The sequence below is a fragment of the Pelobates fuscus genome, chromosome 10, assembly GCF_036172605.1.
Source record: "Pelobates fuscus isolate aPelFus1 chromosome 10, aPelFus1.pri, whole genome shotgun sequence".
Classification (NCBI taxonomy): Eukaryota; Metazoa; Chordata; class Amphibia; order Anura; family Pelobatidae; genus Pelobates; species Pelobates fuscus.
In genome coordinates this window covers 106952516-106979173 of record NC_086326.1, presented here as the reverse complement: position 1 = coordinate 106979173, position 26658 = coordinate 106952516, and the positions used below count along the sequence as shown (strand labels likewise).

General features: G+C 39.4%; 1 protein-coding gene across 1 annotated transcript in view; it reads right to left on the bottom strand.

Annotated features, from left to right (window-relative positions):
- DTX4 (deltex E3 ubiquitin ligase 4) overlaps nt 1-26657 on the bottom strand; it is a 32829-nt gene extending 6172 nt beyond the window's left edge. Inside the window, exons 1-8 of the mRNA XM_063434752.1 lie at nt 25917-26657; nt 8704-9856; nt 8519-8580; nt 6812-6964; nt 6100-6161; nt 5262-5363; nt 4270-4431; nt 2722-2811 (exon numbers count right to left, since the gene is read on the bottom strand). Of these exons, the coding sequence (XP_063290822.1) occupies nt 2722-2811; nt 4270-4431; nt 5262-5363; nt 6100-6161; nt 6812-6964; nt 8519-8580; nt 8704-9856; nt 25917-26124 (1992 nt within the window). The 5' untranslated portion in view covers nt 26125-26657. The remainder of the gene's footprint in view (nt 1-2721; nt 2812-4269; nt 4432-5261; nt 5364-6099; nt 6162-6811; nt 6965-8518; nt 8581-8703; nt 9857-25916) is intronic.
- Between the last annotated feature and the right edge of the window lies 1 nt (nt 26658).

The following is a 26658-nucleotide window of genomic DNA, read 5'->3' as shown; positions in this document are numbered from 1 at the left end:
ATCTTCCATACAAGCGATCTTCCCAGGACCGCTACACTACCGGGCCATGCAACGGGCGAAGGCCCATCACCTGAGGCAAGGACATACATACGACCACTGGATCCCAGTGTCATCAGAAATTCTGACGGAACTCCGATGGTGGCTCCTCCACATGGAGGCCTGGAACGGCAGAGCCATATTCGGTCCGAACCCGGACTTCGTCCTGGAGTCGGACGCCAGCCTATGGGGCTGGGGAGCCCACTGTGCACAGGCGTCCACCGGAGGGCCATGGTCGGAGGAAGAGAAACTCCTACACATCAACTGCCTGGAGTTGATAGCGGGCTCTTTCGCGATCCGGAGTCTGGCCAAGAACATGTCCAACTGCTGCATTCTCTTGCGCATGGACAATTTTTCGTCAGTCCGGTACATAAACCACCTGGGCGGAGCCAGATCACGGGCCTTGACAGAAGCGACGAGGGACATCTATCGATGCTGCCTACCCCGCAACATCACGATCAAGGCAGAATACCTACCGGGAGTCAACAACCTCACGGCGGACTGGTTCTCTCGACATTGGAGAGACAGCAGCGATTGGCGCCTGGACACCACTACCTTTCACAGGATAAGACAAGTAAGAGGTCCGCTACACATAGACCTCTTCGCATCACGGACGAACACTCAGCTACCGAGGTATTACAGTTGGCTTCCGGACCCTCAAAGCGAAGCAGTCGACGCATTCCTCCAACAATGGCCACAAACGGGAGCTTACGCGTTCCCACCGTTTTCAATGTTGCCGAGAGTCCTCCACCACCTACGCAGAGCGAGGACTTCTCTAATCTTGATCACACCATTGTGGAAGAGCCAAGCATGGTTCCCGGACCTTCTAGCTCTGTCTCAAGACCATCCGCTACTCCTACCAGTGTTCCCATTCCTCCTAGTGAACCCGGACGGGGAACCTCATCCGTTGATTACACAAGACCGATTGGAACTGGTGGCCTGGAATCTTTCCGGGGATCCTGGAATGTCTCAGGCCTATCGCAGACGATTAGAAACCTACTATGGGACTCCTGGGCAGCTGGCACTAGGCGCAGCTACCTATCCGCATGGAACACGTGGAATCGCTGGTGCATGGAAAGGGACCTCGATCCCTTTACAGCACCTATTCCCTGCATTCTAAATTTCCTGTCAAACCTTTTCTCAGAAGGACGAGCATACCGCTCAATTAATATCACCAGATCCGCCATTTCGGCGGCCCACACCCCAATAGACGGTACACCAGTGGGTCAAAACACCCTAATATGCCGTCTACTTCGGGGAATCAGACTAACCAGACCTCCGGACCCGAAATATAACACTCTTTGGGATGTAGATGTAGTTATCCGATTCCTGAGGAACTGGCCGGACAACGAGACCCTGTCTCTGAGACAACTATCAGCCAAATTGACTCTCCTTCTATGTTTAGTTTCTTTTCGCAGAGTCGCGGACGTTAGGGCTTTTGACATAAACGGTTTCACTGTAACACCAGAAGGGGTTACCTTCACGGTGTCTCGCAGGACTAAGACGGACTCCACATCCGTATCTTACCCCTTTTTTCCGACGGTTCCGCGGCTATGCGTTGTGAACACCCTACTTCGGTACATAGAGGTTACCGAATCGCTCCGTTTTTACAGATCGGGTCAACTACTGGTATCTTACACTAAACCATACAAACCCGTAACTACCACTACGTTGGCCAGATGGGTTAGATGGCTCTTATCCCTGGCAGGGGTAGAACCAAATTTCGGGGCCCACTCAGTACGCGGGGCGGCGGCTTCGCGTGCATATTCAGCGGGAGCATCACTTACGGACATCTTGCGCTCGGCAGACTGGACTAGAGAAAACACCTTCAGAGTTTTCTACTTTCGACAGACATCTCACGCATCTTTTTCGTTGTTACCACAGCGTTAAAAATGCAAAATAGGAAGCCTCCTGTCATGTAATAAAATTTGTAGATTATGTTAACGTAGTGTACGTATAATCTTAATTTTAATAATGACAGGAGGCGAGTATTTTCCCCCCCGTAGACATTGGTATTATTCCCACCCAAATACTCGCCATTCAGCATTTAACAGACAGTTATGACGACCTTACAGACTGTGTATGTGAGATTTCATACAGTATGATGATATCAGTTTCAGTATAGATATAACTGTAGCTAACAACTTAATAGACTTGTCAATGTAATACCTAGACTTTAGATATATTAATTAACTAAATCGGATATATAGGTTTGCATGCGGACAATAGTCCATTTCCACACCTTTCACCTATTTCCGTTTTTTCCAGCATGAGATGATTCGGGAACCGGGCGACAACACCTCTCAAGCTTCAGTCCAAGCTACGTTCGTTTAAAGTTACAGAGTTCCAGTTTAAAGGACACTCCACAACCTGACGTTACAGGATTTCACACATCAAAGAAAGAGGAATAGACACGCCCACCAAAGACTTATATACAGGCTATGTTGGCCTAGGATTGGTTAAAAGTTTTTGATTGATTGACTTGTGCTGCTGGAGGCATAAGTAAAGAAAGTTATGCAAAATACTCGCCTCCTGTCATTATTAAAATTAAGATTATACGTACACTACGTTAACATAATCTACAAATTTAAGTTTACAAAGAGCAAAAACTTGTCTTGCAAGAAAACCATATAGATAAAAGGATGGAAAAAAGATAACGGGAAGTGAAGGAGGGTACAAACTTACCTCTCTACCTTTCTCTGTGTTGGGCAAATAACAGCAAAGAGGGAAATCTGGAGTAGAAAATTTCATCCCTGGATTAGGTTGTCCAGAACCCTACAGGTAGTAATTAGAACAAATATGAGTGGGCCTATCCTATATTAATAACTAACATTCACATCTTGGAACACATCTCCAGTGAAAACCATCAAAACCAGATTAACGAGATAACCACCATCAGTAATTTAACTTTTAATTAACATTTCTATCAAATATAACAGTACATTTTTATGAAATAAATAGGTGCATACAGGGCAGCCATTAGGGTATAATAGACAGTATTAAGGGGTCCATTTAGACTCTATAACACTATGCAGTCCAGTGAAATGATCAGTAAGCAAAATACAGGTCAATTAAACATGTGTAAAAATGTGTTATCAACAATTATGCACGAATCCAGCTTTCAAACAGTGTTTCGGATGGAAAGATATTGAAACAAATCATAATTCACAACTATTTCTATGGTAAAAGGTATATAAAGGTACAGTATCTCACAAAAGTGAGGAGACCCCACACATTTTTGTAAATATTTTATTATATCTTTTCATGTGACAACACTGAAGAAATGACAGCCTGCTACAATGTAAAGTAGTAAGTGTACAGCCCGTATAACAGGGTAAATTTGCGGTCTCCTCAAAATAACTCAATACACAGCCATTAATGTCTAAACCAGAAGTAGGCAACCTTTCAGTAGTACTGTGCCAAAACAAGATCTTGAAGTTCCTTGGCGTACTGGTCCTATTTTTGTATATTAAGGTGTGTATGTTACAGTTTACTGCTTGTGTTATTTATGGGTGCTCCAGTTGCTTTGTAGAGTTGTATTTGTGTGTATGTGGGATGTTATACTGCATATGTTAATAAGTAGTTTGTGGTATTGCGATGATGATACCTATGAATGTGGGCTGTGTATGGGGGATGCTTGTGGAATTGTGTGTGTGCATAATATGTCCCATTGAGTTTGGTGGTATGTGTATGTGTGAGGCTGCTTGTGGCATTGCATGCGAGAAGCTGGTTGAGTGTGTATGTCAGTGGTGTTGTGCTTATGGGGACTGTGTGTGTGTGTTTGTGTGTGAGCTGTTTGTTAAAGCTTATTCTGCAGCTCTGTGTACATCTAGCAGTGTGGGTGCTTTTAGATCCCCAGGCTGGCTAGATACAGATCTAGGGCAGGAGATGCAATAGCCAACGCGGGCTGCTCTACAACATTGTGGATTCCTGTTCACAGGTGCTGGGAGGAAGTGAAGTGATCTGAGATCACTTCCTCTAATTGCTGCAATATGTAAATTGAGGATTATCACTCACCACCTTTCATCACTGCTCACTTTGCACTAGCAAACTTAACTCCTGATAGGCCAGAGCCTCTGGTAGCCTTGAGTGCTGTAAAAAAGCACATTGAGTGCTATGCATGGCACACGTGCCATAGGTTGCTGACCCCTGGTCTAAACTGTTGGCAACAAAAGTGAGTACATACATATATATATATATATATATATAATGTATATTATCCCATGCTCTCACCTGTATCCCAGGGGCAATATCGTACATAATGCGAATAGTCTGGCAATCATCATGCCCAGGCAGAGAATAGGGAATCAAATGGTAGGACATCTTTCCAGGAGGTTGAGACCCTAACTTCCTCCCATACAGTGTTCGGCAAGTTGGACAACGCAAAGTACCATCCTGAAATGATGAAATGAAAATAATGCATATTATGAGATGAGCAGATAAAAATTCCATATAACATTAGTCGTGCACAGCACATTTTATTACAGTGTGTATCCAAGGAAGTTATCATATTCTTTATGAAAGATGAACATTGAATATGGGATTAAAAAGGAGGTCTATTTTTATTTACCAATGTTACAAACTAAATAGCTTACTACCTAGAAAAAGGCCAAAATAAATAAGTACCAAATATGTACTCAAGTAACAAGCAGGTAAACTTTGATACATTTTTAATAAATACATGATTAATTTGTTCTGTATAATTGCTCTTACTCTAGATAGATAGATAGATTATTTTATATTACATTGTATGTAAAGATCTTGGATCTAGAAAAATAAGTAGGGATCTGGTCATTAAACTTCAAGCTCCGTGGCGTTCAATGTCAAGTCTGTGGAATGAAGCCGACCTCTGTAGGAAATGGGACTTTGTAGCCATGTGTCACAAGTGGTTAGCCAAGATTTGGATCTCTTGCAAATCTATAGAGACTCTTATAGTCAAAATATGTTTCTGACTAATTTGAACTGCTAAGCTTGCAATTATTTCTGCCAAAATACTCTTGGTTTAGCAATCCAACTCAGCTTGGTGAATAAACAAAATAATAAAAATATAAAAATATTGAAGCCATTCCATAATACTCCTCTTTTGAAACCACATGCTTCTTTAATATCTTTATAAACTACTATTAGATGTCTTTTTGTTGCTCAATATCAAAAAGGTTCCATAGAAAAATGCCCTCATAAAAATCCATCATTGCAGGTTGGTTATTCAGGTAAGAGGTGCTTACCTTGTATAGAGATGCCAGACAGCGAACATGGTGGGTATGTGAGCAGCGATATAGCCTGCCAACCTCACGTTCTGCCAGAGGACGCAGACACATTGCACAGTCCTGAATAAAAGATACTCACATTACAGGCAAAGTGACAAATTGTGCTATGTTACTTATACAAAAAATGAGTTATCAGCTATATTCTATAATTAATTTTATTTTGATATTGTACATGGATATGTTATAGGTGCCCAATATGCTACTCTGTATAACACAACATCATCCGCTGATTTATAAAGCTAGTCCAGAATAGACCAAGACTACTTAAATATAATATGAATCAGGCTTTAATGTGCAACCTGTGCAATCGCATAGGGTGCACACCAGGGGCAATGCTAGGGGGGCTGACCAGGGCTGGAGCTCCAAGTGGGGTCCTGAAAAACCCTGGATATGATTGTTAGCTACATGTCCCCTGTTATATTGAGAGAGAAATAACACCTCCAGTTCCATAATCTATGACAATGGTACTGTAGTGCACATATTTTGGTGTTAATTACAAAATGCAATGTGAGGTTATAAAAGTGGAATAATCAACCATCTGCTACGGGTTCTACTGGTTTCCACTGTTGCCTCATTTTAAGGCTTTGCACCACTTTTACGTTCTCAACATTTTCATAAATGTCCCCCACCAGTATACCTACTCACAATACACACTAGGTGAATGTGATATATCTAAGTATGGTGTAACCCAAGACCAGCCCTAAAAGTAATACGATATTAAAGAGGGAAACTGTAATATGAGGTGCATGGGTTGGAAAAGATCAAATCTTACACATTTTACGAGAAAAGTACTCACCTCCACTGATGGAATCTTCACTTTCTGCAGAAACTTCTTTATAATTTCCTCTGGTTTCTTACCTATCAGAGAGAAATATACACAAAATGTGTAAGAAAAAAAAAAGGCTGGTAGTCTAAAGGGAACCTTTATGGAGATTAATTCATTTAAACAATCAGATGTGGTGAGTTGGCAAGTGATTGTATTCAAAATGAGGCCACCTTAACTATCATGACCTAAATTTTACAAATCATCAGTCATTTCACAATAACACTCTTTTGTATATGAACTAGGTAATCTCATGGTTCCTGTGACTAAGCCCCAAGTACTAGTACTTTGGGCAATATAGCAAATGTATGGTTGTACAGATCTAGATATCTCTGCGCTTCAAAAAGGATTTGGACTTTCCACTGAACGTGGTACTAAATCAGTACCAAACTCTAATTATGTCAAGTTCCAACTGTGGAATTCTGCCAAGCTCAAATAATAGAACCTTGGGATTTGCATCTAATTGTACACTACTTGATTTGGTTATCTAAGAATAGCAGAGATGTCAATTAAATCTGTTTTGCAAAATTAACAAATTTGATTTTAGAAACAGAAATGACAACAAAAGAATAAAGGAAAAAGAAAGGGTTTGTTATGCTGAGAAACAGATACGAAGTGAGTTTGTGAAATGAAAAAGATTAAACAAAACTAAATTTATGAGAAGTAAAAGAACAAAAACACTCACTCTTTTTATTGCTGATTTTTCTACTAGTCCCAACAATGCCAGGCACTGGTCGCAAGTCTCTTTTTTTGATAGGTGGTGGGCAAAGTACAGGCTTACGAGGGACAGAAAGACAAATAGGAAGTCCCACTGCACTTATCAATAGGCCACTTATACCTGGAAGAAACGCAAACATTTGTATTTTTTGCAAGTTGTCTGAAAAGGGAAACATTTATTTTTCCAAAACAGGGTGGATTTATCTTCTAAAGAGGGACATTTGAGTGTACTGCAGTTTATGACTAAGATATGTGTGTTTAAAAACAACTTAACAAGTGATATCATCAAAAATGTATCCAGTGTTAAATTCTTAGATTAGATCTAATTCTAGGATCTAGGATATTTGCTGTATTTCTGTTTATTTATTAGTCTTTGATGGATCAGCACTTTTTACATATATGCAGTCCCAGTATTAACAACTTAAAGGGACACTGTAGGCACCCAGACCACTTCAGCTTTTGCACTTAGTGCTGCAATGATAAACATTGCAGTTCCAGAGAACTGCAATGTTTACATTGCAGCTCTAAGTCTGCCCCCAGTGTCTCGTCGCGGGAGCGGGAGGAGGGGGAGGAGCTTCGACCCAGCGCCGAGGGACATCGGCACTGGGATCAGGTAAGTAACTAAAGGGTTTTTAACCCTTTATTTTCCAGGTAGGAGGGACGGAAGAGAGGGTGGAGACAGAGGGATCAGTAGTGCCAGGAACACAGCTTTGTATTCCTGGCACTACAGTATCCCTTTAAATAGCTGCTCAAGGCCCACACTGATACACTGATTTCCAGGTTTCACACTTTATAGTTGAGTCATGAGTCCTGCTCTATGGTCTGACATCCTTCTCTTCCAGTGTCCTGCTTGTTGAAGATATTGAATTTAAATTTACAATAATAGCTCAAACTGGTTTTCTTATTTGCAGCTACAACAGATTAATGCATATAACAGAACCAGTCTGAGCTACTGTGTTCAAGTGTCCTCAGCAAACAGGGTGCCGGAGGGAAAGCACAACAGACCAGAGACAACAGAAGTCCAAATCAAGACTCTCAGGCGTAATGTGCGAATCTTGGCAGTGCATACACCACAGTGGGTTCATCAGTGGCTGATACCATGTTAACACATGGTTCATTATAGCAGCCATTATGCAAACCTACTTTGCTACGCATTTTTAGCTTGCTGATGCATCTCAAACCACAACACCCCTTCGTGTTATAGCCAAACACAATACTGGGTTTGATGTTCATGTATAAGGTTCTATTAAAGAAGACAGGGAGACACAATGCAAATGTAACACAATCATGTTGCACAGCATGGTTTTAATATATCAGACACATGCCATGGGACATATCTAATTAAATCCATGGTTTGCCATGAGAACTGATCTGGTACTTTTTAAGCTTTTTTTTTTTAGTTAGCTTGTTTGTTGATTTTACATACAAACATAATAACAGGCAATAAAGAACAGACAAGAAGAACAATCCAAACGTTCACTGCACCCAAATAGAAAGCAACTGTTCTTATCTTTTCAAAGTAAAGGCGTTTTATGTCACAGGTTAATTTCAGATGTACCAATAATTATATTTATATCACTAAAAATCTCCCAATAACCACATTTTATTTTGTTTATATGGTTTGGAATGCCCACAGTATCAATATTCATTCATTCAATGCTACATGGTGGTTTACCTGCCAGTGCTGGAGGGATCGTTCCTGAACCTTCAATATTGCTTAGAGGCACCAAAGGAACCCTATAAACATCAAAGTACAAAAGGATTCTGTCACACAAACATCATCCTATACAATCAGACAAATATAAAGTTAAATGGACAATTCTACAAGACGTTCATGAGAATGTACATTTCAAGATTTACCTTGTGTTTCCTTTATCAGTTCGTTCTTGGCTTAAATGTCGCTGTCCTCCTGATGGTTTTTTGACAGGCTGCCGTCCTGGCCAGCTAGCAGATTTCACACTTTGCACCAAAAGGCACTGTGGACAAGTGCATGGTGGGGGGCTTCTGCTCATTCCAAGTGACACTGACCTAGAGAGATCCCTGCCAAATGTCCCAGGCCTATAACTGGGCACTTCTGTATGAATGTTTACTAATTCAGCCCTAGGTTCAGTAGGTCTGGAATAACATTCACTGAATCCAGGTTTGAAATCAGCAGGTCTTGAATTAGACCTACTTAATGAAGGCCTTGCATCGTTATGTCTAGAATTTGACCTTGACAATCCAGTCCTGGCATCTCCTGGCCTAGAATCAGATCTAACTATCCATTCCCTCTGATTAGAAGGCCTGGAATCAGACCTCATCAATACAGGCTTTGAATGTCCCCATCCAGAATGTTGTATTCCTTGTTTTGAATTCCCGGATGTAGTACTAGAACACCCTAAATCAAAAACAGAGTTTTGTTGGATAGGTTCACAATAAGAAAATACATCATTCGAGGTTATTAAACCAGCATTTGAATTCAATAGTATATTCATGGAATTGTCATTACCGTGGTTGTAGTTTAATAATCTGTGATGTGGATTTGTAAATTCACTGTTGGAATGCACTGGCCCAATATTATAATTTATCAGGCCAGAGTTGAAGTTTACTGGTCCACGATTGGAGTTTAGTGGTTCAGAAATGTTGCTTATTTGTCCAGGCTTAGGAATAGTTGCCCCTGTTTTAGACTTCATAATCCCATTTAGATGAAGAGGCAGTCCAGATTGAAGGTCAGCTGGCACGTGTTTATTGCTGGAAGTAGGATATGGGTAATGACCTCGAGCTCGAACCCTAGTCCTCCTCTGTGATGGAAATTCCAGTTTGGTCATACTTTGAAAGCAAATGTTCGAACCACTGCATGGCTCTCCAAGGCGAACTCCTGGCTGTTGTCTCTCAAGGGCTCCTTGGATCAAAACAGACAACCTTGTCTCAAATGGAATCCACTGTCCAGGATGTGCCTCAAAATCCCATGTTATACCTTGACCAGGAGCACTATTTAGGGGAAAACGCACTCTTCTCACTGGATGCAGTGTACCTGTAAAAAGTAGAATATGTCATTTAAAATATTTATGTATATATGAAAATGCAAAAAAGATTTAAAGATATTTTATTCTCATTAATTCCAGGAACGTTTATAATGTTAGACATGCAATAGAGACTATAATTATTCCCATTTACCTGAAACCTGTATGGTCACTTGAATTCTAAATACAACTGACTGGATAAATGATTTGGGACAGTTGACAAAATGGTGAAACACATTGCTGTTATTAAAGAACCACTCCACTATAAATTTCGGAGGGGGGTGGGGGAGAATATAATAAAATTCACTATTTAGTATATATATCCCCAAAGAAAACATGCATGCATCAAAAGTTGCATTTCTTATAAGGGTCTTGTGGGTGTGGAGCGGTTCTTTTATAACTTATTGGGATCATTAACTAAACCGATATCATACAAAGATGATCGAAAAGAAATTACTTCTAAAATTGGCACTCTAAGCACTATAAAGTGTTTCCACACCAGTCCTCAAGGAACTTCAATGGTGTGGGTTTTCTCACTATTCCCACACAAACAGAAATGGGGAATCCTTGAAATCCAGATTATTGGTGTGAATTGAGGATGGAGTTGAGAGCCATCACCCATATGGCTTACTGTGCTCCTGTGTTTCAACAGGCAGATTTACAGGTTTTTGTCAGACTCACTCTCAGGATTAAGGTTGGATAGCTTTAAACAAGTAAAAGTGAAAGAGAGTACTTTCTGGCTTAGGGGGCAGACTATGAGTACTGCAGCAAGTTCAATAATTTTTTTATCAAACTGCGCCAAAATGGTTTGACATACAAGTGAAGACGGCAACGAAAGATTCACTTCGCAATAACCATAACAATTAGCTGTAATGTTTATGTTGCTTAGACTGTCCCTTCCAGAAAATGTTGCAATAACTTGGAAAAAAAGGATAGCGATATGTATGCCAGAAATCTGAACGGAAAACCTCAATTAAAATGGTACCATTTTAAAAATATTGAAAACCCCTGTTAAATATGTATTGTCTTCTCATAAACTAATTACAGCAGATGGACAGACAATTTCTGTTGGTCAGCCTATCATAAATGTTTCTTTATTTTCAGCATGATAGTCAAGCATACAGCAAATACAATTATATAACAAATATTATATCGTGGGAGTAAGAGTGGCAAAATTGTGGGATTGTGGGGTTTTATAACAGTAAAATAACAGAAGGTGACATTACATCCAGCACATGAAAAGAAAGCTATAAAACTCGGATATATCTGTGCAGGAACAGAAAACTTAATGATGCCTCTAAAACATGTCGAATTAACTGAAGGCAAACACTTAAGTGGATTGGCAAGAGGCCGGCAACAACATTGCTAAATGCTAAATAATGTAGGAAACTGTAGAGTAGGGGCTGGTGGGTGGAGGGGTAGGAAGTGTTAATAAACCCCAAGCATCTGAGCATCTACAATTCCCAGTATCATTCATTAGATTGCCTTTTGGTTAACAATGAGTTCCTCAATGAAAAGGTCTGTGTTCCATGTATCTGCCATTTTAACCCTTCAAATGAAAACATTGTGATTCTGCAGGAACAACAATGTTTACATGGCAGAGTTAAAATGCCCCTAGTGGCTATCAATCTGACAACCACTGGAGGCCAAAATAGCCAGGTAAAACTCTACTTTTTCAATCAGATGTTCTCATGGAGACCATTTGAGTGGTAAAGAGTGGCATTTTGGTGTGCATGCACACTAGCCTCCCAATACTTTAGTATGGGATTGATGATCTTGGCCAAGGAGGCAGGTTGGCAGTGAAGAGGGGAGTGCAGTGTGGGCTGAAAGGTAAGTAAAACCTAAAACTGAAAGGTAAGTAAACGTTTTTTACTCTTTATGGGTGGATGACTGCCTAAACAGTGAGCAGGACACTGTAGCGTTGGGGACATGTTTGTTCCTTCAAGATATTGCCACTATTCCTAGCTTTACATACTTCAGCTGATGCTTGATAGTGCACAAGTGGAAACAAGTAGCTTGTGTTTCGCTGCTCAGACATATCCTATTCCATGAAATTTCCAAAAGTTTTTCACCTGAAGTTACTTTGTGAAGCACAGTCTAGTGGAGAGTGCTAAAAAGCGAGAAAAATTAAAACAGAATCTCTAGTGCTAGGAATACATTGTATTCCTAACACTGTAGTGCCCTATAGTGCCCCCTTCCATTTTTCACACCACACCGACCCCAGTGCAGTTACCCGATTCCAGCGCCGATGTCCCTTGGTGCTGGGTCGGGCTTTGCCTCTGTCAACATCAGCCGGCGGGGGACGGGGACGTAAGTAGTAAAGCCCCGTAGTAAAGCATTGAAAAAGCTTTTAGTTGAAGCTGGATGTCCTCATGCAAAGCGTGAGGACGTCCAGCATCATTTAGGGAACCAAAATACGGCTAAGGACTCGGAAGTGCTTAGAGACAGCCTCTAGAGGTGGAGTTAAGCCTGGAAGATAATTATTGCAGTTTCTCAATAATTGCATTCATTACACTTGAAGGGTAAAGAGGACAGGCACCCAAGTGGTCTGGTGCCAATAGTGTCCCTTTAATTTTACAGTCTACGTGCTCCCGCTTTCAGTTCTATGAGCATGTGCAACCTGCAACCTTGCAGCTGCCTTTCATGGATAGTACCACTTTGTATTAGCTTATAGTTAATTAGTGCAGTTTTTAACATGGCTATAGGACACCACATTTCCAACAAGTCCTGCCATACAATGGATTCTATTCCTGACCAAAGCTGGGTATATGCCAACAATGCAGGTGGCTGAAATAGAAAATCAGTATCAAAGCTATGTCTTCATGTAATATATTATAATGTGTTACACGTGAAGTGATATAGGTTATTTTTGTACTAAGTATTGCTATGCATTTATTTTCTATGTAAGTGTATACATAACTAAATATTATTTACTCCATACATGTTACAGAGCAAACAGATGATTGCAACGGGAACAATACCATGAGTCAGTGTCATAAAATGGACACTAGGTGGAGTATTGTTTAGTCACTTTTACAGAATCGGGTGGTGCAGAGGATAGTTCAGTATATTTAATTAACCAGTAACTAAGTTGACTAAGAGGTGGAGCAGAATTATTTAGATTACAGAAGCACCTATAATGTCAGCATTATTACTCTTGATTACAGGCCTTTGTAAATATATTTACAGGTATCTACCACAGTCAAGATACCACCACCATGCAAGCATATTTCCTAGCATTCCTGTGGGTAATCTACCCTTTGGTAGGTTCATAATTCTAAAGGTAAATGATTCAGTCTAAGTGTTCTATATGGATTCCATGGAGGTAATGGCCATTTTCTTACAAATGAATGATTATGAAGGGGAAGGTCAGTACCCAGGATTAGAAGAATGATGTCACAACAAAGAGACAAATAGCTTTTTTCAAGTAAAGCCTTTGAGAGTCAGACTCTGAAGTATTTTTGTTCTCTGTGATCTCTCATAAAAGCTGGAGAAATTCCTCTGGACGTTCTACTATAATAATTGCTTTGTGTCCTAATGCTTATCCCACTCATAGGGGTACTGCCTGGTGAACCCATACGTCTTTTTAAAGGTGACTGTTGTCCAGAATATCCAGAGAATACAGTACTGGGAACAAATCACAAGTTAGCACACAAACATTTGCCATTCTTATGAGAGGGAGGGTCTACGTCAGAGGCTCAAACCTAAAAATATGAAAGAATAAATACAGCAAGCTTAAGCTTTTGCAAAGTTCTGTTAAGGAAATGTTCATTGCTCACTTAGACGCTGCAAAAATGGGATTTCACTTATGAAACCACTTGATGTATAACCGAACTCAAGGGATGTGTGATATTGAATTGACAAGAACTCTTCATTAATATATTATTAGCAATATTTATAAAATGTATGCATATAGTGTGAAAATGCATTCCCTGATCCCACTGGAAGGAAAACTTTTAGGACATAAAAATGCAAAATGTAAAAACAATCTCCAACTGCTATTTTACATTTTGACAATTTTTGTGCAAACTTTGCAAATTCGTTTTCACTTTGCAACAGTTCCAGATTTAGTGGATAGACCTCTTAGTATAACAGAAAGCAGTAAACCAATACAGTTGATTTTGAGAACTTCGACAACCAGCTTGCCATCTAGACATCTTACTAGTACATCTCTTGCTTATTTCCCACACGCTGAACACTTTCCTTTTAACATGTGTCCTGTTAATTTTGCTGTTTTCATTCTAATTTATTCACATCTGTTTGCATGACTCAACATACCCGTCCTCCACCATCTGTGTTTGGGTTGTATTCACTAAACAGCAACTTGTGGCAATCTGACAACCCACTTGCCTCATGAGTAAAAATAAAAGTTTTTCAATTATAGTCTTGTTTTTATTAATTCATCCTAATTCATAGCTCACTGTTCTCTGTTTCGTGACAAAAAATCTTTGTCTCTGAACTGAGTGTGCAATAAAATTGTGCATGTATGTAAGATATGCCACGTTCTTGTTTTAAACTATAGACTCTACTCACCCATTAAAGATGTAATTTTAATTTGCCATTTTTTTTTTTTATATATAAATACAATGTTAGAATACTGGATGTTAAAACACTGAATCAGCATACCAAATGTGTATGCAGTCCACCGAAAATACAAACAAAGCCATTGACTTCTCCAGCAAGCAGATGTACGCCACTTGCTTTTATTTACATTGTCTTGGTTGAGGATCCTTTGTGTTATTGACATGGAAGATTGCCCCGAAGGTCCATCAAGATGATGACTTCCCCTCCACCAACAGTGCTTAGTGTGTGACCAATTAACACACACAGTTCCCATAATAGCACACACAGTGTTTTGACATATAATGCAGTTCTACATGGCGGTATCCTAATAAGTAGATTGAAATGCTGAAATGAATAAATAAGTTGGCAAGCACTGAACATGACTTGGGTTAATTGACGTTTTATACTCTGAAACCTTGGTGTGTTTTTTTGTTGTTTGTTTTTTCACTTAAAGGTTTTTACATTTGGCATAAAATAAAGAATAACAATGTCAAAGAAAAGCACATCAAAAGATTACATAAGAGAGAACAGCAAACATGTAAATAAAAAACATACGCAGAGCACAGAATAAGATGGATAAGTCTAAAGAAAAAGACAAAGAAAATACAGGTGTGTGGATGATAAGGGAACGGACTCTATAAGGAAGGGATTGCTCAAAATTGTCACTGAACATCATGACAGCTGAATGTGTTTGTTAAGAAAAAATCAGCATATGGATTGGTTAATCAACCTGTGTCATCACCAGTAGAGGCTTGTCTCAGGAAGTGAAACACAGGGGAATCCAAAAATTGATTTGAATCGAGGAAGTTTGTGCATAGACTGATCAGCTGCTTAGTTTGACGGATGTTCTCCACTCTACAGACTTATTGTGTTAAGCTTTTCACGCCAATGCATTGGTATTGGATACTTGGAGACCATAATCAGATGCCTCAGCAAGGATTTTTTTATAGTAGGACAAAGACAGAGAAAATTCAGAGCAAAATCAGATCACAAGACTACCATAAAGTGTCAATGTGTAGAGGTATTATAACCTCCTGGATCACTACCCAGTATATACAAAACTGCCAACATACCCACCAACTGCAAGATATTATTTTGCAGTGCAACATGTATCTGCAGCATCTCTATGACTCAAATTAGCAAGCCAAACATGTTTAAGCAGATTCAATATGTTTCTTTCTGATTAGACATTATGTTAGACTTTCATTGATCATGCAAAAGTGCAATACCCAGTTCCCTCAGTCATAATTTGGGTCAATTTGAGATTGAGTGTGGCATTGAGTGAAAAAACAAAGTGGGGAACAAAGCGGTGATTGAGCCTTACCAAGGATCCAGATCTTGGAATTAGGAAATAAAATTTGACACCTGGAGAAGATTTCCAGGATTTCATTATGGTAGGGATACTGTCAGGTAAAATTGTATTCAAAGAGTCCAGAGTGCATTTCTGTATTTCTCCTGTTTGTCGAGGTTGGCATTGATTAATTCATTATATATTACACATCATATGGAATACATTGAAAGCCATTAAGAAACATGTACTCATTAATTGTCACTGACGGGGTTTATTCATAGAACCCATCATATTGGAACAGTTTAAAGGGGCACTATGATCACACACAAAAACTACAGATTAATGTAGTTGTTCTGTTGTCTACAGCCTGTCCCCTGCAGGCTTTTCAATGTAAACACTGCCTTACATTACTGCCTAGTAACACCTCTAGTGGTAGTCACTCAGTTTGGTCACTGAAAGTGCTTACTGAGTCAGCTGAATGTTCCCCATAGAGATGGAGTGATTTAATGCATCTCTACGAAGAGATGCTGATAGGTGCAGTGCTGTATTTTGCTGCACATGCGCTATAGCCTCTCAATGCTTCCCTATGGAAAATGTGATGATCTCAACCATGGAGGCAGGGCCAGCCATGGCAAGCCCGGTGTGGTGTTAGAAAAAAAGAAGAGTAAAATCACCTTTTTAAAGTAAAGAGAGGGGGCCAGGGACCTAAATAGTAATTTTACCACTAAGGAAATAAGTGATCAAGTAACATTTCTCAAGGAAACAGAAATTTCAATGTCTAGCCAATAAAGCTAAACTTGATTTGTCTTATTGATTTCTGGTTAAGCGGAAGAAGGGGAGAATAATATTATAGAAGCTTTAGTCTTCCTGACATGCTTGTCCTTTTAAAAAGTTTTGCAAGTCCATAATAATTCAACTTGTAACCAGTAAACCAATGGCTCTATTGACTAAATTGTGACTTGCCAAGGATTTAGAAGTATTGTATTCTACCTTAGTTAATATGTTCTACAAACTGTAAATCCCATGTAATTCTTAAAATGTCATACTATAGTGAATAAATAGACAATACTTTAAATAAAGTGTGCATTATTTATTATTTTTATTTTATAATATTTGTTAATGTAACTTCCACAGCAAATATAATGTTTTTCAGATTTTGTACCTATATCTATTCCTCCTCTTACACAATATCCACAGCCATTATAAAACAAACTAGGATATTCCCAGACTAAAGTGTCCATATAAAATGTGTACTTTTGAAACCAATTATAATGAATAAATTAAATGTATACTGGTAAATATTTGCAAGATGCATAAGTAAATGATGTATACATGTCTTGTTTTAAAAAAAAAAATTACAATTTGAAACATTACAAAACAGTTTTGTGTTAAATGTCCTGTTTTTTTTTTTTTACAGATGTCTGTCATTGAAGCCCTATATTATTTTACATTCTTTCCATGGCAAAACACTTCCTTTTACCCAAATATACTCACTTTCTGTCTCCCAGCAGTAATGGTGGAGAAGGCCATAAGCCTTTGGAGGTATTTCCATGAGTCCACTCTTGGACGTCAGAAAATCGTAGAAGAATTATGCCAGATTTTTACATTTTCTGTAGTTTCTAACTCTAACATCAGAACTCCACTATAGTAACTTACTTCAGACAGTTATGAACCCTAATAAAATAGGGGTACACCATGAATGGTAACTTCTTTACAAATTCATTACATGAAATATTTTACTTTAAATGAATTCCTTCGTGTATGTACCATAAGATCTACCTGCTTTACTTGCTTTACTTCCCTTTATCTACTCATTTACCTAACTCTGTAAGGGCTGCCCTCCCTAGTTTTTCTTTCAGCCCTTTTGACAATGGAGATTATTCCTTAAGGCAACAGCTCTTCAAAGGCATTGTTTATGGTTATATCCACTAGCTCACCCTTCTTATCTGCTAATGTGCACTCTACCACCACTTAATTCATAGTGGCATCCAACCATACTGCCACTGCCACTGGAAAACTTTATTTGCTCCTCATTTTTTTCCCAGCTCATCCTGCTAAATTCCCAACTGATAGCTGAAACTGTTACGGCTGTTTGAATGCATTAGAACGTGATGTTGGAGGCACCATAGTCATTACACAACTCAATACATGGGGCATTAGTGTTGTCTTATGAAGATGGGGGTGTCCATACATTATGTCTGGGCTGTGTGGGGCTATTTGTGTAAAGGGAAGAAAGGGTCTCTCTCACAGTGGTAGAACTGTTAGGGGCACTACAGGGCTGTGAGAAAAGTCCCCTTTCCCAGGATATTATTAATGCTTTTTCTTATTGTCTGTGAATAAATCTCTCCCTTCCACCTCCCTTCTCCTCAGTCATCCTTTCTCTCTCAGGGCATCTGTCTGTTCTATTGAAAGCCCAGCTGCTACCCCTCCCCACCAGATTCCTTTATATCCCCTCAGCGACCAGGGCCTTGGGGTCAAACTTCCCCTCCCCCTAATTAATGTCTAATGAGCAAAAAGGACCCAAGTTCCCTTCACTAAAAAAGGGTAGCAGACATTATAGTGACACATCTATCAATTACAAATGTTTTTTTTTTTTCTGGGCAGAACAACAGGAGCATTGCTCTTGGTCAATACAACAGCCATTTAGAAACAGAAAAGACCTCTCTACATTGAAAGGCCAATAGGCACATACACAGCCAAAGAAATCAGATATAAGTGATTTGGCATCTAAAAACCAACACCATTCTACCCAAATGTACTTAGGATTTGTACTCTTAATTAATACAATATAATATTGCTTGTTGTCATTCAACATATTTCCTAATATTGTGCATTGGGGTTTTAAAAAATAAAATAAAATAAAAAAATCATCGTCAATGAATGTTACATTAAAGGAAATCACCCAGGAATATACAATCAGGCTGTACTTTAATATTAACAGTAATGTTTATTTTAAAAAGCTACTAACTCTTGGACTATTACACCGAAACCCAAGGCAGCTGGCCAAATGTGTTTAAAAATATTATTTATACAATGTTGTGACTGAAAATGCTATAACTACAGGCCTAACTACATAAAAGCATTTATGCTTGGGGTTCCCCCTAGGTCTAACCTCTCGCTATAACAGTTGCTCTGTTTGTAACATAAACCCCTCTATAACTGTCTGGCTATTGATAGACAGATAATTTCACACCCAATGGAGCTCCATGCTGAGGTCTTCTTGATTCCTTGATTATCCCCAAACAGAGAAGCTCTGCAGCCCTTCCCCCACGCAAAAAAGATGGATGGACTTACAATGCATCTGTACACATTCATGGTCCAAACTGTTTGTTCTGCTGAATTTTTCCTTGTTGAGGGCAAACATGAATGCTGTTTTGTTAGTAATGCTTGTTAATCCATAATATTTTGTACATTTGCTATTTTAATTCAGAATGTAAAAAGCCATGGTAACAATATATTCACACAATGCCTTTACAAGTATAAAACAATATATATATAAAAAAAAAAAAGAAACAAAACAGGCTATGAGTATCCTTTTTAATAGCTACTTTACATTAGATATAGTGGTAAATAAACAGTATAGTAGTCTCTGCATCTTCAAACATGTCCATAGAAATTAGTGTTTATAGAATGCCACCAATGACAGATTTAACCTTCTTTATTGTTGTTTTTCTTTAGAATGCTTTTTGTTGTTTGTTTAGAATATTTGCATTAGCACCTCTTTAACAGTATTTTATTGACCCCTGCTGGGAAAACTATTAAACTGTAGTTTTAAATGGAAATGGTGAAAAATCTGTCACGTGAATAACAAGTAAGCAAACAAAAATTAAAGGTATAAAAAAAACAACAACATCTTAATGTACAGAAATGCATTTATAGTAATAACAGTGTCACCTATAACATGGCCCTTTTTATGGCCCCTTGGGATAGAGATCCTATCTAGTTTATGTGGTGAAAATACCCTACACTACCATGTATCAGTCAAACCATTTAAGAATGTTTTGAAAACGTATGTTATGTCTTTAGGGAGCTAGTCTCAGCCACTGTAATTTTTGTCTCTCTTTGAGGCTTTACTTGGCCCTTTTTAACCCCTTAAGGACCAAACTTCTGGAATAAAAGGGAATCATTACATGTCACACATGTCATGTGTCCTTAAGGGGTTAAATGTTTTTTTATTTGCCCTGGAAGTGCACCAAGGCACACCAGGTAGTATAATTACTAAAATGGACTATTACTACACCATTCTTGTACTCACTCCCCAGATTCTCACCTACAGGACTTCTATAGGGCTGCCCTCCCATGTCAAAGTCAGTCCTTCAAAAAAAATCCTTAAAGGGATACTATAGTGCCAGGAATACTCTGCCTCCCCCTCCCCGGTAGATAAACGGTTAAAAACCCCAGTGCTGATGTCCCTCGGCACTGGGTAAAAGCTCATCCCCCCCTCGACGGGCAGCGATGAGCGGGCACTAATGCGCATGCGCGGCAAATGACGCGTGCGTATTACACCTGAATTGAATCAATGCTTTCCTATGGGGGAAAAATCTGACGCTGGAGGTCCTCATGCAGAGCGTGAGGACGTCCAGCGTCTGATACCGGATCAAAGGTCTAATTCAATCCAGGAAGCCTTCTAGTGACTGTCTGGTAAACAGCCACTGTGGGCAGACTTGGTGCTGCAATGTAAATGTTTAACATTGCAGCACTAAATGAAAAAGGACACTGCACCCAGACCACTTCAATTAGCTGAAGTGGTCTGGGACTCTGGGTGCCTACAGTGTCCCTTTAAAACCAAACTTCTTTAGGGAAGCCTACCTTAACTCCTCATCCCTTACAATATCCTTTCTTGTCTCTGATCTAAACTACTCCCTCTTCCTCGTCACCACTTCCCTACTTTCAGGTATATACCAATCAGTTGATTTCCTCACTTCCATTTGTGTATTTATCCCTCATCAATTAATTTGTAAGCTCATTTGGTCAGGGACCTCTTCATCTACTGTATATGTGATTCAAACATTTTTTGTTTGAATCAAATATTTTTCTTATTCTACCTAATGTACAGCTTTCTGGAATATGTCAGCACTATAAATATATATAAATGTATCATTGTAATAACTGTAAACTGAGTTCCTTTAAAGAGAATTTTGCTACTTTGTTATTTATTGCTAATTATTCAACTATATATTTAATCTGATCTTCTTACCTATATGCCATTGTCATAGCAGTAACGGCTAGCCATTTGTAGATCCAGAACGACAACATGCGCAGCTGGCCCACCTCAAACAGCAGAATCTTACAATTCATAGTGTGCACCCATATACTAGGAATTGTGGGATACCAACTGTGCCACCTGGGAGTAGGGTAGTAACATAAGCAGCAGATTGGTCTATTTTGTAACATATTAGGTAAGGAGGAAGAGGTACTTTACGTAAATATATCTATTAATGTATACTCGAAAGAGCTTATAATATAGAAAAGATGGGATATAAAAACACAATAAGAAGGGCAGTGTGGGGAATAGCAACTAATTGACAGGGTGGGGAAGTACCGATAGCAGAATTGGAAGGTGAGAGTGGAGTGTGACCTTCTAAGAGAAAGCAAAAGATAGGATTGAGAAATAGCAGTTACTTTAGGAGCCATAGGCAATTCTGAAGAGATGGGTTATAAGGGACTTCTTAAATGATAGAAGACTATGGTACTATATGATCAGAGTAGGCAAGCTGTTCCAAAGGAGTGGACCCATCCACGGGAAGTCCTGCAAACGTGAGTTAGCAGTAGGGGTATGAGCAATGGACAGGAGAAGGTGACCGGCAGAGCACAGTGACCGAGAAGAGGTGTACCTATGAATTAATAAAGACTTGTAGCGAGTGTAAAGTTGTTTAGAGTTTTATAGGTAAGGGTAGACATTTTGAATTGAATCCTCAAGGGTACAGGAAGCAAATGAAAGGACTGACACAGGCCTGAGGTAATAAGAGGAGCGTTAGGAGAGAAAAGCCAGCCTGGCACTATAGGCATCCAGAACAATTCATCATATTGAAGTGGTTTGGGTGAAGTGCCCCTGTCCCCTTAACCTTGCAATGTAAAATATATGAGTTTCAGAAAAACTGAAATGTGTTTTATAAAATATACATTGCAGGGTTAAGATAACCTCTAATAGCCATCTTCCAGACAGCATCTAGAGGCGCTTTCTGGATTTTTTTTACTCTGTAAAATGACTTTGGACGTACTCACGCTTTGCATGAGGACATCCAGTGCCTTCAATATCCTAATAGGAAAGCATGGATTCAATGCTTTTCTATAGGGAAGCTCTAATGCATTTGTGGTGCTCATCGCGCATGTTCATTAGGTTCTCTCATTGGCGTGACATTACTGGAGGAAAATTTCGATCTATCGTAGAGGGACCTCAACGCTGGGTCAAGTAAGAGTTAAAATGTTTTTTAAGAATTTATTCGTCTGGGTTGGGGAGGGAAAGGAACACTACAGCATTAGGAATACAGTTTTGTATTCCTAACACTGTAGTGTTTCTTTCCTATAACCCTTTTTATGACATTGTGCTTTATAATGACCTATTGAGCTCTATTGATCCTGTCCACCCCCATTTTATTTTATTAAAAACCCTATTAAATGTATTAGAACTTTCCTTGAATCCAGGGGAGGTCCACTTGCTTTGTTTCTTTGCCCTGTCTGATGTCATGCCACAAAAGAGAAGCATTTCATTGGATTGGTTCACTGTATCAGGCACATGCTCTGGGTCAGTGAAGGAAGGGGATGGAGGCCCTTAATTATTTTTGAATTTTTTTATTTCAATTTAGACTCTAAAGTTTTCCTCTCGTAGGAACGCTGCCTGCAAGGGAGAAGCTAATTACATCCGTCACCAGCACACTGTGCGTGTTGAGAACAAATGTAATTTTTGCACAGGATTGATAGTAGATAACCCAAAACAAAGTTCAGGCTGCCCAAGTCACGTATGTTGGCGATGTAACTGGCTACCGGTACAAAATAGTGCAAATATTTCCGTATGTGCAGCATTTTGAAGAGAAACTCTAAAAGCAGCAGTGATGATGGTGGTTGGAGTCAACCCTTAACTCTGCTTCACTGTGTGCCCTTGGGAAGACTTAAGAGTAATTTACTGTCACCAACTATACCTCTTTAAACAGACCTACTTATTCTAAAGTATTAGCTTCATGCAAATTAAAGTATATAGTAAAAGATTGGTATGGTTAATCAAATTTCATAAAAGACATGACAATGTTCCACTTCATACCCTATAATCGTTGCACCTACGTGAACATTAAGTTGCAAACCACCACAGGCCCCAGGCAATCCTTCAGTTGTTAACAGAGCAGGAATAACCATAAGGTGACCCTAGGCAGCCATCTATGGCCCAGGGGTCAGACAGAAGCTCCAAAACCATACATTTGCTTGCCTCCATTAACCATCCAAAAGTGAAGAAATAAGGGGAGGGGGGCTAATTGTAACCTGCCTAGGTCCCTATGTGAGGTTTATCCTTCTCTGGTTGTTAAATAATGTAATATATATATAACAGCTGTGAAAGAGATTTGTTCCTGAACACTTTTGTCAACATTTAATGGCAGGAAACATTATCAGGCATCAAAGTTTAAGTGAACCTCTGTAGTCTTCTTCAAAGAACATCGTTTTCAGATCTTAAAGGACCTCATGCCTAACCTACAGCTACTCAGAGTCCGACAACTGCCTACTGGCGATGTGTATCATAATTTAAAACATTATCCCAATCCAGTGAGATTAGATCATTTAAGGGATGGAGGTTTTTTAGGGCACATTTGCAATGGATTTTATTCAATGTTTTTCCTACTGGGTATCATTGATATTATTTCCCCTTGACATTGTAATCATAAATCATAGTGTGTGTATGCGTGTTTGTGTATATACATGCATCACAAGAATTAAAGCGCCACTTTAAGCATCACAACCACTACACCGCTCACTAGTAGTTATGGTGCCAGGAGTCACCAAGTGCCATCCTCCAGTAATCTGTCAAATTGTTCAAACAATGTTCACGGCCTAAGATTGTTAGCTATTTACTGTCCGCCAATGAATTATCTCTGATCCTGGTATGAGTTGGTATGATAATACGGAGTATGAAATTCAGCTTTATCAGACAAGCGTAGACCGCAAATTCCACTGGCACCTGACTTAGCAAGGTAAGTGTCATATGACAGATAACAGGCAAACAGTGCCCAGGGACTACAGGTGTCATAAGCACTGAAGCCCATTGTAGTAATTATGGTCCCTAGACTGATCATTTCATGGCAAAGTACCAAAACTACTTATTCTTAAGAAATTGATAAGCTAATACATTGCTACAACTAGTTGAAAGTGGCTCTGTCATCCTATACTTAATCTGCTTCAATCTGTTCCTCTTCCTTCTTCACTCCGAATCTATTCTTTTTTTTATCTTTTTCTCCAAAAATACATAAGGCAAAGCAGAGGCTACTTTGCTTTATATATTTCTCTTCGCTTGACAAAACTTGACAAAATGTTCGTCACGTTTTGTCACTTCCCCCAGCTGTCAGAGGACATTGTCTTGCTCATTGAGATACAATATCTATGGAGGTTCCCGCAGTCTCGTCCATAGACCTCAGTGTTGTACTTTCATGCATGCGCAAGAGTACAGCATTGATGTAGGCTCCTGGCAGATGAAATGCCAGGAGCTGCAGAGGATCCAATGGTTACAAATGGCGGCAACTGCAAGAGACACCATCAAGTGAACAAAACTTACTTTCCTCTGCAGTCCTGGGCTAGCGGACACCAAGAAGTGAATTCACCATCTGGGGCCTTTGCAAAATATACAAAAACCTTAGCAGGTGACAGAGCCACTTAAGTACAGAAAACATATGAATGAAGATACTCACAAATCAAGACATCTCCCTTTGCGAATAGTTTTTTTAGTTGACCATATTCATGTTTGGTTTTTTTAGATTTAATTAAACTGCTGAGTATGCTGAACTGGATTGGCTAAAAAAAACAAAAACATTGTGGTTGCTGCAGACCCTGGAGATTTGCAGCAAACAGTAAGTTTAGAAATTTTAATTTTAAAAAAATACTTTATTTTTCAAGCATATTGCTATGGCCATTAATACAGCTTGCATAGTCCCTTTAAAGAGGGCTCTATCTCCATCATCATCTGGAAGGACATTCTGCTAAACCAGAGTGAATGATCTCAGAAAAACTGTGTAGGTTGTAAAAGAACAAAACAAAAAGATAAGCAGCCCTAGATAAGTTAAGATAGAGTTTCTGTTCATTATTCAGAGTTACAAAGGCTGAAAAGAGACTTTGCGTCCATCAAGTTCAGCCTTCCTCACATTTGTTTTTTGCTGTTGATCCAAAAGAATAGAAAATAAAGATGTGCTGCACAAGTCATTTGAAACGATTTAGCATTTACCTGAAATATTATCTTATAACTGCTCTGGTTACATGTTACAATATTCTATATTATTTATAACATTCTCAAATGTTCTCAGTTCACAAGGCACCCAGATAAATTCGACAAGTAACTTACACAAAACAACTAGTAGTGACTGACTGACGCCTTACATCAGACTGTTAAATTCAGAAAAATCATATTGTGTGACTATCAGACTAAAGACTTGGGCATCTTTCAAGGCAAATATTATCAGGTTGTACAGAACAATGTTTAGGTGCAGAACACCAGAGTTTATTAAATAATTAAATGTAATTTACTAGACCTACTGCCAGCCTTTGCTACTAGCTATTGTCACTTTGGACAGGATGGTGTAAATAAGATCAGCAATAGGCCTACAGGTTGATGATCCCAATATGAGCTGTCTGATTTAAGGCAATTTGTCTTGATCCACAGATAGTGGTCTACCTTTTGGCCACCCCTGCCATGGGGAATGATAGCCTAACTGGTGGCCCACAGGTTGCTTGTTGTTTTCCAGTGCTTTGTTCACCATACATACTCACTGGGTTTATTTTAATTCACTTATATTATTGATTTAATCAGGCTCAGCCTCTAGGTTGTACTTCCACCTCTCTATAAAGACTTGAAAAGCTCTGCCATTGAGTGTACAAAATAGTGGCATTATTAGAATAAAACCAGAAAACCCATCAGAAAGCCATGAATTACCATTGCAGTAAAATAAAAATACATAATAAGTCATTTATAACCTGTCTTTCATCAGCTAAACGAAATTATTAATGATAATTGTGACAAGACTCACCTGTGTCCAGGCGAAACTGGTTCATAGAAATCAGGTCCAGGATATAAGGTGTCAGGTTTGAGTCAGCCTCCCCCAAACTGACTGAATTGGCCTTGGGTGTCTCCTGGAGCACCTGCTCAATGTAATGGGCAACCGGTGGGCTGTACGGCTTCCACAGGTCATCTTCGTCCTGCCATTCCCAAACCAGCACAATCCCTCTTTCCAGCATTGTTTTTTCCTAGAGCTTGTTTTCTCTGTACGGGTCCTGTTGACTTACTTAGAATATCGGTCCCCTATTTGCCACCTGCTCTCTAGCCAGTTCTAGAATACCACAGAGGAGACCCTTTTTTTCCCAGATGACAGGTGGAATGTTCGGTTGGCCGTATTCGGGCGTTCTATTTTAAATCCTCAGTAGTTCTGATGATGAACACATTTCATTATAAAATAACTTTGAGAAACTCCATGATTTTGTTTTCTTTGAAGATACTAATTCAAACCAAACTCTTTAGAAGTCCGTTCTAAATGCAGGTAAAGTGTTCATGGTTCTCTCCTGCCCGGTCGGACTGCCCTAGCATGCTTGATGCCTAATCCGTATTCTCACACTCTCCCTTGCATCTGTCCCCTTCTGTCAGTCCTTTCTGTCCCTGGGGGTCACAGGCGTGTATATGCTGCTTAGAGGCACACCAGAGTGTTGCGAAGTCTGTGGGAAAGGGGAGGGGGCGGGTGGTCCCTTTCTTCTGCCCAAGTCTTTACCCGTTGCCCC